Source organism: Topomyia yanbarensis, chromosome 3 (genome assembly GCF_030247195.1).
Source record: "Topomyia yanbarensis strain Yona2022 chromosome 3, ASM3024719v1, whole genome shotgun sequence".
NCBI classification, from domain to species: domain Eukaryota; kingdom Metazoa; phylum Arthropoda; class Insecta; order Diptera; family Culicidae; genus Topomyia; species Topomyia yanbarensis.
Genome location: NC_080672.1, coordinates 386,945,790 through 386,963,057, shown reverse-complemented (window position 1 = coordinate 386,963,057; position 17,268 = coordinate 386,945,790). Strand labels below are relative to the sequence as shown.

Here is a 17,268-nt window from a genome sequence, read left to right as displayed (position 1 = left end):
TAGGCATTGTCGCTTTTCCATACTTGACCGTACAAACAACGTGTTGTTAAAAACTAGAATATGCTTTTTTCCAAATACATTTTGACAACATACCATTAAAGAACCATATAGTTTATGGTAACATGCATATTTCAGATCTAACGATGTCTAAAATATTATGGTGGTGAAAAAAATCTTTGTTTAGAATTATTACCGGAACAATTAGCTAACGAAACTAAATCTCCGGAATGTAAGCTTTATTTAGTTTTATATCGTTAGCTTGCACCTGTGGCCCAATGTGAAATGGGAGGAACAAGTGTTGAATCACTTACAACTCTGATAACCTTCATAGTAACAAAAACAGGAGTTGGGTAGCCTCAAGCCCAGCGTACCTGTATACACGTAAACTGAACTGCAGCTAAGACTAATAAAATACAAGCCAAAAACATCCAATTTTACATTGTGACTTCCCCCATATCCCTCAAAACAAACCACTTGAAACGCCAGCAGACATGAAACGAAACAGTGTCTGAATAACAGCTTTGCCTTTTTTGTGGCTCGAGAAAATCTGATCATGTAATTTACAGACGCTATGGGCTTTGGTACTACCTTTCGATGCGGAAGTTGACCCTCTATTGCAACAGACTTAGTAGACGATTCCCTGTTCACTGGATAAATGCTACGCAAGTGCAACGATTCTGGTATTAGTAAAAATTCTTCGTTACTGAGGTTCGAATCTTCGATGACAGGCTTATGAAACCAATGTCGTATCATCATCGCACACGTGCTTCAGCAAAAATTGTGCAAAAAATAACAATTTTTCCATTGTAAAACTCCATATCCTTGGGCAGCAGGTACCTAACTATTGTTCAGCGAATCTGAAAAGCAGAAAAAATGAAAATCACGTGAATACATTTTCCAGAACTAGGTCCAACCTGGTACGTTTGGTAGACATGCGGAGGGGTTTTTCAGTCATGGGAAATAGTAAATTGTGCATGCACGCCAAAAAAAAAATTGAAGATAAAAGCACATCAGCGGAGCTCAGAGCTAACGTTCTAGTAAAGATTGTTTCAGCAAATTTTTTTCCAGGAAGATAAAACCCATTGTACAACAAGCATCCAAATCGCGTGACAGGATTTGTGCTTTCGTAGTCGGTATTGTGTACAGCGAATCAATTCAACCGAATTAATTCCATTGTTTACAATCTTGTTCGAGGTTTGTGTTCCACGAGTTGAAAATACTTTACGAACGTATGTGATAGTATTTGTTTTGGTTGCAACGAGGTTAACCAATTTGCAATACTATTTTATTGATTACTCGACTTTGAATAGAGAGAATGCTTATAAATTGGTATCAAATATTTCGTTCCCAAGTGCCAGTATAATAACAAAAATAATAAAAATAATCTGAAATGATAAAAGATTCGTATTTCCAAAGCAAAATAACACGAAATGAGTGCCCAATTTGCTTCAAATGAGTAGGCTGATAATAGGGATGGTTTCTTCGAATCAACTTAACAAATTTATTAAGGTTATATCTATTTATAATATGTATAACGCTAACGACCTGATGAAAATGCTTGGTCAAAATGTCAATGGACCTCCAGGCGGAAAGCGTGGGTTCTGGATGGATTTGTAACATTTTATTGACTTACCATTAGTATCAGCGAGTAATCCGTTATCACAGCCACTAATACCAACAGGAACAGCCCCAGACCGAAACCGGCCCGGTGGAGTGCGTACGGAATGCCAATAACTCCGCTGCCGACTATCGAGTTGATGTAGTTGAATGATGCCTGCGGCAGCGACGAAAGCGAATCTGTCTTCGATTGTTCGTTCTGCGGGGGAGGAAGAAAAATAAGTAAATTGAATTAAGTGGTGGGAATGAGAGTGGCGATGGCTATTAGAATGATAATGCGATAATGCAGATTAATCTAGGGAAAAGGTGTACAAGAGGTTGTCTATATAGGGATATTTGGGGAGAGATGCCGCACAATTCTTAAAATCGATCCTACATCAAAGTAAACCATTCAATATTTGATGAAATCATTTTTATTAATTGCGAAGTTTTTAAAATACCATGAAATGGTTTTCGTGTTGAAAAAAATATCAAATTTCCATGAATATTTTTTAAAAAAAGGTCATTGCGGGTGAGACGCCGCACCATGGTCACAAACTGAAAAATGGGGAAACAAGTATTTTTAGCTATCGTTGATGTTTTTTTGATTAGGGGTCTTCAGCTGAGTTTAATGAAGTTTGATTACTCCTACAAATCGGCTAGGACCTTCATTTTACCATTTATATATACATTTTTTATTCAACATTTCAAAAATATTTTTCTTTTGCAACCTTGGGTAGCGGTTTAATTGGAGTAACTTAATGAAGAGTACTATTTATTTATATGCTTGTACGAGCGATATATATATATATATATATATATATATATATATATATATATATATATATATATATATATATATATATATATATATATATATATATATATATATATATATATATATATATATATATATATATATATATATATATATATATATATATATATATATATATATATATATATATATATATATATATATATATATATATATATATATATATATATATATATATATATATATCTATGTGTTGTTAGGGGTTCCTTAAAAGCAGTTTTGGTTGTTTCTCCCAACAGTGAATTAATATAACTAAGGTTTGTTCTTGTTGTTGTTCTTCTTCTTCTCGTGGATTTTTTAATTCATTTTTTAATTCAAAAATCCGCGTAAAAACGTGTTAATTTGAAAATCCGCGTAAAAACCACAAAACTTTGTTCAAATAAAAATATTTTTTATTTATGAATTTCTGAGATATGATGTGTTTTCCATTGAACCCCGTTTCGAATTCCATTTTAACCACTTTGGTTTGAGGGGCCTGTAATGATTAAGACAAATACCAAAACACCAGTACAATGGCACAGTTTTACTACAGATACCATTTGTCTATAATGGTTCAAGGCGAAGTTTTATCCCATTCCTGACGTTCACTGTAATTTTTTGGGGAGAGGGCGGCACAACATAACTAAGGATTCAGTATTTAGTAGTGAGAATAACTTTTTTTACAAAGCTAAGAATATTTTATCGATAGGACTTAGAAACGAATGTGGGACTTTTTTGCCTATTTATTTATGTACTAAAATAAAACTAAAATTTTTAAGGGTTAATGCCATTTTAGGAAATCTTTTTTTTATTCATCAATGAAAATACTTTGTCATTCTCAACTTTGTAGAACAGTTGATTTGAAGTGATTTTTCTGAGCACCTTAAAAAAAATCAAGTTTTTGTTGTTTTCTTCATATGATGAATTTAGAAAGTTTCAGATGCCAACGAATTACATAACTTTCATGAAATTACTAATTAGTTTTGAAGTCAATTTTGAAATATAAGCTGCACATGGTGGTTTTAAACGGTCGGTACGGTTGTTTTCGTTTCTTCCTCCTTAAAGATTCAAAACAATTCGTCAATTAAATTATTCATTAAATTAATAATTTAATTGCCGTATAATTTTGAAACAACTTCAAACCCAACTCTGCACAGTAGGCCTGGCCTTTTTAATATTTGCGACATATGAAATATGCTTCAAATATTAATATTGACAAGAAAACACTACAGACTAACTGCAGTGTTTTCTAGAATGCTTTTCAATACTGGCCGTGTAAGGGTTAGAATAGAATAGAATACAATAAGCTGCACACGGTGGTTTCAAACACCAAAAAAAGATGGTTAAAATTATTTTTTATCTTTCGATGATGTTTTCGTAATAAACTCACTTCAGCAAAGTTAGTTGATGCTTGATTATATATCAAGTTTAACCGGCACCTTATTTATCTTTAAGGGGGTACTCCTATTTTCAGACTACTTTTTCTTATAAAACAATGAAAAATATTTTTCTTGTTCAGCCTTGTCTAATGGTTAATTTCAAGTAACTTAGCTGGATATTTTATTTAGCTATATATGTATTCGGGCGATATACAGGGTGTTTGGTTCATGGTTAAGAATATCTCGCGGGGTGATGGAGGATCATATTTGGGGAAAAATGGTTCTACACATATGTAATATCAAAGCACAACTGTTGTAGATCTGCAAATCAATAAACTCCTACTGAAAAGAGCTCTCATATTTTTCAGTTAATGGATTTAAGTAACCTTTAAATGATGAAACAGCCACAAACTTGTATTTTGATGAGCAAGCACATTTTCGGCCATTGAAATTTTTTTCGATTTTTTGGAAATTCTGGTAACCCCTTAATAACTCGATATTTTCAACAACAGAGTACTTAGCATAGATCAATAACAATGTTTTCTAGCTTAATAATACTTCATTGATTGCATAGTTTCGATTTACTAAAAACTGTTGCATACGGACAGTTTTTAGAAGAAATGAAACATTTTTTTTGGTAATGGCTTTCGAATTTCACTTTTGAAGACGAAAACCCCATTAACCGAAACTTTACTTAAGCGGGACCCATGTAATTTAAACATCAATGTCACAAATGTCACGTTTCAAGGTCGCAGAGATGTTTTTTCGTCGTTTAAAGTTAAATTGAAAAGCCGAAACATGTATCTTCAAAATAAAAAAAAATCAAGGTCCATTCAGTAGATCTTTCGCAAATTATTCCCAAAAAACACTTCAATTTTAGGCCTCGAGGGTAGAGGAACCCCTTGAAATTTCGATGGTACAAGATGCAACAAACATCAAAGAATGTTATAAAAACCTATTTTAATCCACCTAGCGGTGCAATTGTGCCTTTCTCAATCATGAATCACGAGAATGTGTGCGTTGTTTATACTCATTAAAAACTTTTAAATGCATATATTACATTTTATTATCATACATCACATGACAACTATATACAGGAAAATAAATCATTATTCGAGTTCTAAAATTTTGAAAAAGAAAAAACAGCCACGGTAATATTGAACTGAAAAAAGGTGCGAAATCGGCAAAGTCCCAAAAAGTCGATTTTTATAAAAAAAATTTTTCGAGATAACATTAAATCTCGACGTTTCATGCATTTTAAAGATATTTGGCATCAAAAATACGAATTCGATTTCTGAAATTTCATGGGGTCCCCCCTTTGAAAAAAAATTTTGAGTTCCGGCTTATATGGGAATTTTATGTGTGATCGGACCGTTCAGTCTATATTTCCGGAACCATACAAGCAATCCGTGCGAAATTTGACAGACATCTGTGGGGATAATATAGCTATCATTTGGGACTAAGTTTGTGAAAATCGGCCCAACCATTTCCGAGAAACTGATATGAGTTTGCTAGTTATGAAAGATGGCCGCTTTTCCCGGGCACTTCTGGAACCGTCTATGGTGGTCAATGTAGTCAACGAAAGTTTGTTTGGCCGTCGGTGACCTAGAACTGCAAAGTTAAGTTATTTGAGAGACATTTTAGCGAAATTTTTACCTTTTTTGCTTCCATCGGGGTATCGGTTTGAATCACAATTTGCTATGTGATCGCACGCCACAACCCGTAACTCCGGAACCGGAAGTCGGTTGGGGATAAAATTTAATAGCCACTTACGGGGACGCAATACCTTTCATTTGAGGTCAAGTTTAGTCGAATCGGTCTAGCCATCTCCGAGAAACCGATGTGACTGTAACTCTGAATTTGGATACTTCCGCCGGGGCTTCCGGAACCAATGATGATGGTGGCCAATGTGACCAAAGAGACTTTGAATGGCTGTTAATGACCTAGTACTACAAATCGAAGCAGTTGTGGTCACATTTTGGAAAAATTTTCACCATTATACATTCATTGCAGAATTTCTTAAAATCGACGTTTTCTGCGTGATCGTACTCATCACCCTGTAATTCCGGAACCGGAAGTCGGATCCATTAGAAATTCAATAGCAGCCTATGGGAACGTTGCACCTTTCATTTGGGACTAAGTTTGTAAAAATCGGTTCATCCATCTCTGAGAAAAGTGAGTGAGATTGTGTTCGCGTACACACACACAGACGCACATACACACACATACATATACACACACATACATACACACACACACACAGACATTTGCCGAACTCGACGAACTGAATCGAATGGTATATGTCACACGGCCCTCCGGGCCTCCGTTAAAAAGTCGGTTTTCAGAGCAATTGCAATACCTTTCTATTGAGAAAGGCAAAAAGGTGCGAAATCGGCAGTCCGAAAAAGTCGATTTTTATAAAAAAAAAATTTTTTCGAGATAACATAAAATCTCGACTTTTCATGCATTTTAAAGATGTTTGGCATCAAAAATACGAATTCGATTTTTGAAATTTCATGGGGTCCCCCCTTTGAAAAAAAATTTTGAGTTCCGGCTTATATGGGAATTTCATGTGTGACCGGACCGTTCAGTCTATATTTCCGGAACCATACAAGCGATCCGTGCGAAATTTTACAGACATCTGTGGGGATAATATAGCTATCATTTGGGACTAAGTTTGTGAAAATCGGCCCAACCATTTCCGAGAAACTGATATGAGTTTGCTAGTTATGAAAGATGGCCGCTTTTCCCGGGCACTTCCGGAACCGTCTATGGTGGTCAATGTAGTCAACGAAAGTTTGTTTGGCCGTCGGTGACCTAGAACTGCAAAGTTAAGTTATTTGAGAGACATTTTAGCGAAATTTTTACCTTTTTTGCTTCCATCGGGGTATCGGTTTGAATCACAATTTGCTATGTGATCGCACGCCACAACCCGTAACTCCGGAACCGGAAGTCGGTTGGGGATAAAATTTAATAGCCATTTACGGGGACGCAACATCTTTTATTTGAGACTAAGTTTGGTTGATTCGGTCTAGCCACCTCCGAGCAACCGATGTGAATGTTAGTCTGAATTTGGATACTTCCGCCGGGGCTTCCGGAACCGATGATGGTGGCCAATGTGACCAAAGAGACTTTGAATGGCTGTTAATGACCTAGTACTACAAATCGAAGCAGTTGTGGTCACATTTTGGAAAAATTTTCACCATTATACATTCATTGCAGAATTTCTTAAAATCGACATTTTCTGCGTGATCGTACTCATCACCCTGTAATTCCGGAACCGGAAGTCGGATCCATTAGAAATTCAATAGCAGCCTATGGGAACGTTGCACCTTTCATTTGGGACTAAGTTTGTAAAAATCGGTTCATCCATCTCTGAGAAAAGTGAGTGAGATTGTGTTCGCGTACACACACACAGACGCACATACACACATACATACATACACACACACATACATACACACACAGACATTTGCCGAACTCGACGAACTGAATCGAATGGTATATGTCACACGGCCCTCCGGGCCTCCGTTAAAAAGTCGGTTTTCAGAGCAATTGCAATACCTTTCTATTGAGAAAGGCAAAAATCTTTAATATGATAGTTCGAATATGTTTTTCCTATTGTAGCCAACTTTTTGCTCCAGCCATTCCATAGTGTGCTGGAAAGAATGAATCAACCCCTATGTTTGAGAAAACCGGTCAGACGAGTGGTTAACAAGTTTCATCCGAGAGCGATTTGGCATACATATTCAAAGAGTTGCTCATGTTTAAAAGAAGGAGTCAACTCCTATGTTCGAATAAACCGAGCATACGAGTTGATCACAGGTCATGCCCTTATTGATTAATCTGATACATAAATTGCCATCCACAGGTCAATCGGAACATTAAGCATTGAACGAACGTTCCTGCCCTTAGTACACATGCTCCTTCCAGATAAATCAAAATTTACCTACAAAAAAGCTCTAGAACTCATAAAAACCATAGCAGCCAATAACAATATTATAATTAATCCGACGATTGTATTGACAGATTTTGAAACCGCTGAGAAAAACGCTATAGCAAGGATTGTTCCCTATTCTGTGCGATATGGTTGCTTTTTCCACCTAACGAAAAATTGGTGGAACGGATCCAAAAATTGGGATTATCTGGAATTTATTTGAAAAGCGTGCAAATGCAGATCTCTTTCAGACAAACCCAGGCCTTGGACTTTTTGAAGCCTCAAGCTGTGCCTGAAGGCTTGGGTATTGTCCGTGCTTCAGCTCCGGAATAAATGTCCCCGTACTTCGATTACATAAAAAATACGTTTTGGGGAAGCGAAGGGTTGGAAAACACTGCGCACAGGCACAGGCACAGGCCAGATTTTCCCCTGAATTATGGACCATGCGATACAACACCCTCAATGACATACCCAGAACCTCAAATGCAATAGAAGGGTATCACAACCTATTAAATGCACTCTTAAAAGGTACCAGCGACCTTAAACTTTATGCGGTTGTGAAATCATTCAAAGAGGAAGAGCAGTCCACGTCGGCGGAATATATGCGATATCTACAAGGAGATATGATAAACCGGCGTCGCTGTAAAAAACAGGCAGGAGAGACAAAAAAATTAAAAGAAGTTCTAATTGCCGACCAGGAAGATGGTACAACATTAAAAGCTACCATTTTATCAATAGCTCTTATATTACAAAACCAAACCTGAATATTAATACTAATAAATAAGTCTTCTTCAGTTAAAATACCTCAATTTCTGGGAAATGGTTTTTTCTGGGGTATTAACTTCTGGGTATTTGTTCATTCTGGGTAACGGTTTTTTGGCAAAAATACTTTCTGGGAAAAGTATCGCTCGTATACTTGTATTCCACAAACAATCCGATATGGAAAATAAGAAATACTTTCCTTGATTTACAACATCTCGCGCTATTTTTGCCTGTATAATGTGTTATCACACGGTAGTTTTCAAGCCAATAAATATATCGTTGAGAAGAAGTAGCGAATTCTGTCCAAATACTGTTGCAATGAATAGTGATCCGGCCCATTACGCAGATAAGATTAGCGTTTCTAGGCAATACTCCCACGGTCGGCTGTGTGGAGTTCAAATTGCTTTTGTTTAGGGAAAATAGTATACTCTCGGTAGCCGGCTGCCCAGAGTTTAAAAAAACAAGAACTAAACAAGATCTTCTCTTTTTCGAGTGATCGTGCTCTCGAAGACTAACTAACTACCTAATAAAATATGCTTTACAGGTCGCATCGCTTGCTTGGAGCGAATCCTAGACCTGATACCCTTCCAAACTACCAACTCCGCGACACCTATGGAAGAGTCTGATGAATCGTCGTCCTTCCGTTAAGAAGGTGGAGCATCAACACTTCCTGTCTACCTTATCCTTTATCCTTCCCCATGAGCGATGGAGATGGGGGCGGCCGGCAATGATGGCTATCATGCTGTTGAGGTTTTAATATGGGTCGGATTGGTATGAATTCCTACTTACCATTTCCTAAGCAACTCTTATTATATAATTAGCAGTCAAACATGATGAAGTCAGTGTGCAATCCGCCAAAATCATCGTCACAACGCAACGCAACGCAAAAATACTTTCTGGGAAAAGGTTTTCTGGTGATTGGTACTTTCGACGGAATGGTTTTCTGGAGAATGGTTCTTTCGCTGTTTTAGTTTCTGGGGAATGGTTTTCGGGGGAAAGTTGTACAACCGAAAATGTTGATAAATATCGTCAAACATTTTGTAAGGACATGTATTTAAAAGAATTGAAAAACATTTCGACCCCCGGCTATGTTGGTCATAGGGGAGGGGGTTAGAGAAATGCTAGGTTATTTACAAGGGGGAGGTTAGAATTTTGTGACAAAATGCTACGAGGGGGGAGGGAGGGGTCGAAAATTCATAAATTTTCTTGGAAATGATTGTATTGAAATGATGCTTTCAGCTAATTTGTAGCTCTTACTTTTGCGAATAACTTTACTGAAGACCAATATCTATTTTGAATACTTTGGAAGTTATGGCTTGTTGTTTGTGGATTACCGTTTGTCTCTTATTTATTGTTCAATATATATCGTGTACTAGCGCGTGTACCGAAAGGTTAACACCGTTACATACGACTGCTGCAATAACCGGCTGGATATTTTCAAATATTTCATATTGCGGTGAATGTACAATTGTATGTATCTTCTTCCTTATCCTGTAGCTTACATAATAATCGGTAGTATAACGGTCAGAACCAAGAGAAAATATATGTGGGTTAATCGACCCAAAACGTATCGCAGCAGATTCTACAACTCGTCTTCGCGAAGGCAATCCTTCAATGGTCATTTTAGGAAATCGCTTTAGTCTGAACTTCAAAATAAAATGTATCTTTTTCAATCCTGGGAAAACTTGACAGCTTTCATATATTGAAATTGTAAGGGATCGTGCGGTTTTGATAAAACTTTTATTACGTGCTGTCTTTCCAGATGACAACAGGAAGAATAATCAGGAAGTTGTAAAGTCCTTATAGGTATGGTGTGGCGGTTTTCGATGCACGCTTAATACAGAACAACCGGAACGGATAAAGGACGTTTCAGACGATACATCAGCTTCCGTCAACGTCAACGGAACGTCACCGTTACGTCAGGATAAGTTTAATGCTTTTCTCTTGTGTCCTTTCACACGTGCCGTACGTCAAAACGTGCCGTGCCGTTGATGTGTGTGAATACCTCCATTTAACTGCTTGTAAGTTACGTTACTATGCTTTAATTGCCGCAAGGTTCTACTGTATCGATATTGTTGGCTATTTTCGGCAAATTTGAGACTAAGAGAAACGAAAGCAATGAAATTGAAAGACGGATAGGTATTCTAGAGCGAATCAGTTATAAACTTAGAACGGAAAACTAGGACTAGGCAGGCTCATATGGACATGATCGAAAGGAAATGTGAAGAATTCTTTGCCTTCTGCTGAGTAGGAGTTGGGCGTTGCACCCAAGTCTACCGCATGGTCTATGGTAGAACATAACTCATCATCATGTTTTACCGCCGTTAAGTAGTTCAATCACAATAGGATCGGTGCGACACCGATAGCTTGGTGTCGATTGAATGCATACGTCACGGCTTGATGCTAGCAGAAAGGGAGAAGAATGATCGCATGGTCGTTCTAGGCGAGGATTTGTGAAGAATTTTTTGCCGGCGTCGGCGGTAAAACATGATGATGAGTTATGTTCTACCATAGACCATGCGGTAGACTTGGGTGCAACGCCCAACTCCTACTCAGCAGAAGGCAAAGAATTCTTCACATTTCCTTTCGATCATGTCCATATGAGCCTGCCTAGTCCTAGTTTTCCGTTCTAAGTTTATAACTGGTTCGCTCTAGAATACCTATCCGTCTTTCGATTTCATTGCTTTCGTTTCTCTTAGTCTCAAATTTGCCGAAAATAGCCAACAAAATCGATACAATGCTTGTAACTTATCCTGACGGAACGGTGACGCTCCGTTGACGGAAGTTGATGTATCGTCTGAATCGTCCTTAAAACGGAACGGAAAAGAATACACTCTAAAACAATATTACGTAAGCTAACAATATACACAATACAAAATACACTGAACGGAATTTATTTATTTATTTATTTATTTATTTATTTATTTCGTCAATCGATGTAGACTGGTATAGTTACAGTAATGTTTACATTTTTCTTATTTACTAAAATATATATATACGTAATTTTATTATAAATAAAACAATTTCAGCTTTTACAGAATCATTTTCTTATGCGTTAGAATTTCTTTTATGTATAAAATATTGTGTGAGTTTTAGTTTGGACATTGTAAAATCAATTGATTCGCAATAGCGGTTATAAACAGCCATCATTCGATTTATAGGGCCATATTTTGCATAATTTGTGCGATATGGAGTTATTGAGAATATGCTTCGGTTTCGTAGCTGTCGAGAAGGTGCATAAAAGTTCAATTTGGATAAAATTTCGGCTGAATCAATACGATGCGAGACGATATTATTAATGAACGAAACCATTGCAAATTCACGACGTTCCTTCAATGTTTGTATATTGATAAGCATGCAGCGTGCTTCATAAGATGGCAAAGGAAATGCTATCCAACCTAGTTTACGAAGGGCAAATAATATGAATTGTTTTTGTACAGATTCTATTCTTTCTTCATGTGTGCTTGAAAAAGGGCACCAAACGATGCTGCAATATTCCAATATCGACCTAACATAAGCAATATATAATGTTTTGATTGTATACGGATCTACAAAATGATAACTAAAGCGTTTTATAAAACTGAGCATGTTGTTAGCTTTGTGAATAATTGTGTTATAATGATCAATAAAATTTAACTTGGAATCTAATATAACGCCTAAATCCCTAATTCTTTCACATTTTGCTACAGTCTGTCTTCCTAAGGTAATCACAACATTCGATGTTTGTCGTTTTCGACTAAAAGTGATTGAATTGCATTTTTTCACGTTTAGCTGTAGGAGGCTTTTTTGACACCACGTGTGGAAAACTAGAATTTCGTTTTGGAATGTATCAATATCCTCGGCATTTCTTATCTCCAAGTAAAGTTTCATGTCATCGGCATAGATTAGTACTTTCAGTTTTTTGAGAAGGAAGGAAATATCGTTCACATATAAAATAAACAATAGAGGTCCTAAATGAGAGCCTTGTGGAACTCCTGAGGTGACTTCAATTGGATTAGATTGCTTTCCTTTGAATTTGATTATTTGCTGGCGGTTGGATAGATATGATTCTAACCACGTACGCAGCTCAGGCTCAATTCCCATCTTTTTTAATTTATAAAGTAACATTGGGATGTCGATTCGATCAAATGCTTTACTAAAGTCTGTGTAAAGTGCTTCCACGTAGTTTCCATTGTCCATTGCAATCAGTGAATAGTTAATAAATTCTAGTAAATTTGTTGAGGTCGAACGACCTTTGAAGAAGCCATGTTGGAGGTTAGTAATTCTGTTTTTTATTTGAAGAAATATTTTTTCGTTAATGATTGATTCAAAAAGTTTCGGAATGCTGGAGATTATGGCTATTCCACGATAATTGCGAACGTCAGATTTTTTCCCAGATTTATATATAGGTACTAAGAAAGAACTCTTCCATGTTTTGGGAAACTCTCCAGATTGTAAAGACATATTAAAGAGCCAGAACAATGGAGTTGTAAGCTCGGTTGCTAGGTTTTTCATAAATAATGGTGGAATTCCATCAGGGCCAGCACCTTTTGATGAATCCAAATGGTTTAGAGCATTGAAAATGTCCTCCACTATGACATGACTGACGCCAATATCCATAGGAAAATCTGGAAGAAAAGCAAAATAATCGCGATCGCGGTCTTGTTCAGAAAAAGTTGTATATATTTCTTGGAAGAATGTTGCAAATAGGTTGCAGATTTCTTTCGGGCTATTATGTACGTTGTCATCCAAGTGCATTGTTGATGGGAAATTATCTGATTTTAATTTAGTTTTGACGTAGTTAAAAAAATTCTTTGGACTGGATTTAATCTGCTGTTCAGTTTTGGAGTTGTAATCCGCAAGTGCAGAATCTATGGCAATATTTAGTTTATCGCAAATGTCGAGATATTGTTCCAAGTGCTCGTTATTTTGATTTTTCTTGTATAGCTTGTGGGCTTTTTGTTTCCTATTTTTCAGATTTTTAATTTGCCTATTGTACCAAATAGGATGCTTCGAGCTACCGTGTCGTCTTTTCTTCTTAATGGGCACCTCTTCATGAATAATTTCGAAAATTATTTTGTAAAATACGTCCAGGGCGGTTTCAATATTCGCTTCATTCCTAAGAGTATTTTGCCAGTCGACATTACCTACCTTCCGTCTGATATTGTCATAATTAGCTTTACGGTATTCAAAGACTTCCTCAAAGTCATAGACGTTGGGTTCTTGATTTTTATGGATGAACAAAGAAAATTCAATAGCAGTATGAAAAGCTTCATTTTTCCACAAAGGAGCCAAAGATTCAGATACACAGAAATCATCCTGAGTGTTTGTAAATAAAAGGTCAAGATAGCAATTCTGTTGATTTTTTACATGATTAATTTGATTTAATCCTATGCTAGCAGTTTTGTCAAAGATGAAATTCAATGTTTCGTTTTCTCCTACGACTGGGATTAGAATATTTTCATTTTCAGAATCCGGAATAAAATCGGCATTGCGCTGGTTAAAGTCTCCGTAAATGTGAACTTTGACCTCGACCGGAAGTTCAAATAAAATTTGTTCAGCAATTTTGAAAAAGGCTTCATACGATGATATATTAGCATGCTCTGGTGGGAAATATACAGAGGCAAAAACATGTATTTCACCTGAAATGTTCGCTTTAACCCACACATGTTCAAATTCTTTAAACTTCACTGTGGGAAGAATTTCAGAATTAAATTGAGCCGAAACGCCTATAAGAACTCCTCCACCAGACTTCTTTTGAGATACTAAAAGATTTCGGTCGTCTCTGAATACGTTAAAGCCACTACCAAAAATTTCCTCACTTTTTATGCTATCGTTCCAACTTGTTTCAGTGCCTAAAATAACAGAATAAGAGGAGCTCAATACATTACTATAGATTTTGCTCATTTTAGATGCGCTCTGCATACGATTAGAATTTTGACAATATATCAAAATTTCTGAAAGCGTTTCTGATAAAGTTAATGGCAATTTGTCATACTTAGAAATATCATGCAAAACTATTGATCCGTTTTCATCCGTAACCGGTTCGTCATGGTCTGCCTCTGAAGAGTGCGTTAGGTTGGACGAAAACACGAATGCTCACAGGAACAAGCTGAACAGCGCTGAGAAAAGGAATTCGTCAGGACAGGGGTTACAAACCTATCTGGTGCGAAAGTTGAGTTAAATTGATGTACAACCGGGTATGGATTCAGTGTTTCACCACGTTGAAACCTGATACCACGCTGATTTTCAAACGGAGGCCTAGAGAATTGCACCCTTGCCGCCGCAAGTAGATCCTTATCCCGGGGAAGAGAGTTGCCAGCTGTTGGACGACCGCATTGCGTATTGTTGTTGTTGTTGCGATTATTGCTGCTATTGTTGTTTCGATTGTTGTTACGATTATTATTGCTATTGTTGTTGCTATTATTGTTGTCATTGAGGTTATAGTTATAATAACTGCTTCTGGATATCTGATGTTTATTTGTCTCATTAGTATTACGGCTACGTTGGTGTCTGTTTTTATTGCGATCATTTATTACCCGATGCAACTGCTTTTTATTAGCTTTTCTTCGTGCCATCGCCCTATCTTTCATCTTTTGCTGTTGAATTCTATGCTGATTACGTGTGTCGTACTCCGTCCAGTCAGAGCGCCACACTTTCTTCGAACCCAAAAAGCGCCACCCTTCAGTGGCTTCGGCAGTGGAACGGTGACCTGAGTCACCCGATTTTGTTGATTGGGCATTTAATTCGTCCATCAAGCTGGGGCCCGCTGGTGGCAAACAAGCATCGCGTATACTGCTATCCAAAGTGTTAATTGAGCCGGCAAGAGATTGTACTTCTTTGAGAATGTCACTGCCAACTGAATTTGTTATAATTTTCACTTCGTCTAAAACTTCACGTGTAGGACGCGATTCACTCAGGTAGTGTTCATTACAATGAGCTGCCATATCTATGGTAAGGGTGCTCAAGTTCTGAACTTCGCTGCAGATTTTTTTCAATTCTCTGGTCAAATCGGCAGTGAGATCATTTACATACTCTTCAATGTGTTTTTTTGTGGATCCCATAGATATGTTGAATAGTGATGTGATATGGTTTTTCAGCGTGACCAGCTCATCGGCCTTATTAAAAGAATTACTGTCAATGGCCTGCGATAGTGCCGATACAGCATTTGCCACTTGCGACGATGTGTTTATGTTCACATTCGCCACTGATTCTTTAAGCTGCAGCTCAACATTTTCGAATAAGTCAACAATTGAATTGAACTTTTTTATGTCGGCTGCTATTTGTAAGTTGCAGTCCGTTTGCGTAGTTATAGATTCAAATAATTTTTCCTGTTGGTACAGCACTTTTCGTGTGTCTATGCCTACCTTTAGATTATGCTGGCAATCTGCACACAGGGGAATCATGAAGTGCGAGATAAATTCTTCTTGATTTCGCTGGACTCCTACACAAGCTGCGTGATAACATTTTCTGCAGAATTCACACTGCCACAAGAAACGATCGTCGCTGATATTACAAGATGTCACACTGCAGCTCATTATGATAACCGTTGTTTAATAGGATTGAACACACGCGCGACGGTAGAAAGATAAATAAATAACAATTAACTGCGGACCGTAAAAACACGTCTATACACAAAGGCGTTCGATATACACTGCAATTATACTACAAAGTCATAAGCAAATTTGTTGGTGATTTGATGATCTCACGATCGTTCGAATGAAGCACCTTTTAAAAAGGCGTATCTCAATTAATATTTTTTCATATCTGTAAAAAATGGTCTATTTTTGAAGAGCATTTATTCTTTTAAAATTCTTTCATTAAATGCGCAGAAAAGATGTGGAATGACACGTACATTTTCGTTTAAGATCGGTTCCCTAGCTATAGCGGTATATTTTAAATTAGGTTCTGGAATTGTCGTGAAATATTCTTAGATAGTTTATCAATCGATTAAAGCATTAAAAATATCAACCATTTCGATCTTGTATAGGAATTCCACGAAGGTCCGTCCGAAAATCTCTAAAATCGTGACCGACCATCTTAGATTCCGATAAAACTTTACAGGTTCAACCGGCATGGAAGACTAAACATTTTCCACAGTTAATAAGATTATTTTGACTCAAGCGCAATTTTTTAAAAGGTCGTAAACGTTTCTACGTGCAAAAGTCTCAAATTTTTTTTCGTTCTATTACACTTTTTTATACAGTAAAACTATCTGAGAACGAGTTACAAGTAATGAATACTTCTGCAAGAAAAAAATATACACTGAAAAAAATGTTATTTTTCACAAAAACAAAAATTTATGATAAAAATTTAAATTACAAAAAACCCATTTTTCAAATTTTTTGTATTTTCTCAACAAAAATCTAAAGAGAAAAGAAACATTTTGAATGTAATTTCATGATGAAGAAATTATCAGTAAAAAAGTTTTTCTAAGAATAACTTTATACATGTTTTTAAATTTCATACTAATTGACATACAAAACTGTAATTTTATTACAGAATATAATTCTAAGTATCATTTTAAATCAAAATGCATTTAACAAATATCTTCCAAAATGCGACAGTTTTCGAGATATTTGGAATTTTGCTCCAACAAAAACAATTCATGTAATTATGTCCATTTTAAAAGTTATTCGCGTTACCCCATCATAAATTGTCAAAAGTCTAATGTTTATCGTTTTAAAGACATAAAAGAACATTTTTTTCAGCGCATATTTTTTCGTGCAGAAGTATTCATTACCTGCATTTCGTTCTCAGATAGTTTTACTGTATAAAATAGCGTAATCGAACAACAA

General features: G+C 36.4%; 1 protein-coding gene across 1 annotated transcript in view; it reads right to left on the bottom strand.

Moving 5' to 3' along the window:
• LOC131691623 (putative sodium-coupled neutral amino acid transporter 11) overlaps positions 1 to 17,268 on the bottom strand; it is a 136,550-nt gene that overhangs the window by 35,219 nt on the left and 84,063 nt on the right. Inside the window, exon 3 of the mRNA XM_058978158.1 lies at positions 1,634 to 1,816. Within this exon, the coding sequence (XP_058834141.1) occupies positions 1,634 to 1,816 (183 nt within the window). The remainder of the gene's footprint in view (positions 1 to 1,633; positions 1,817 to 17,268) is intronic.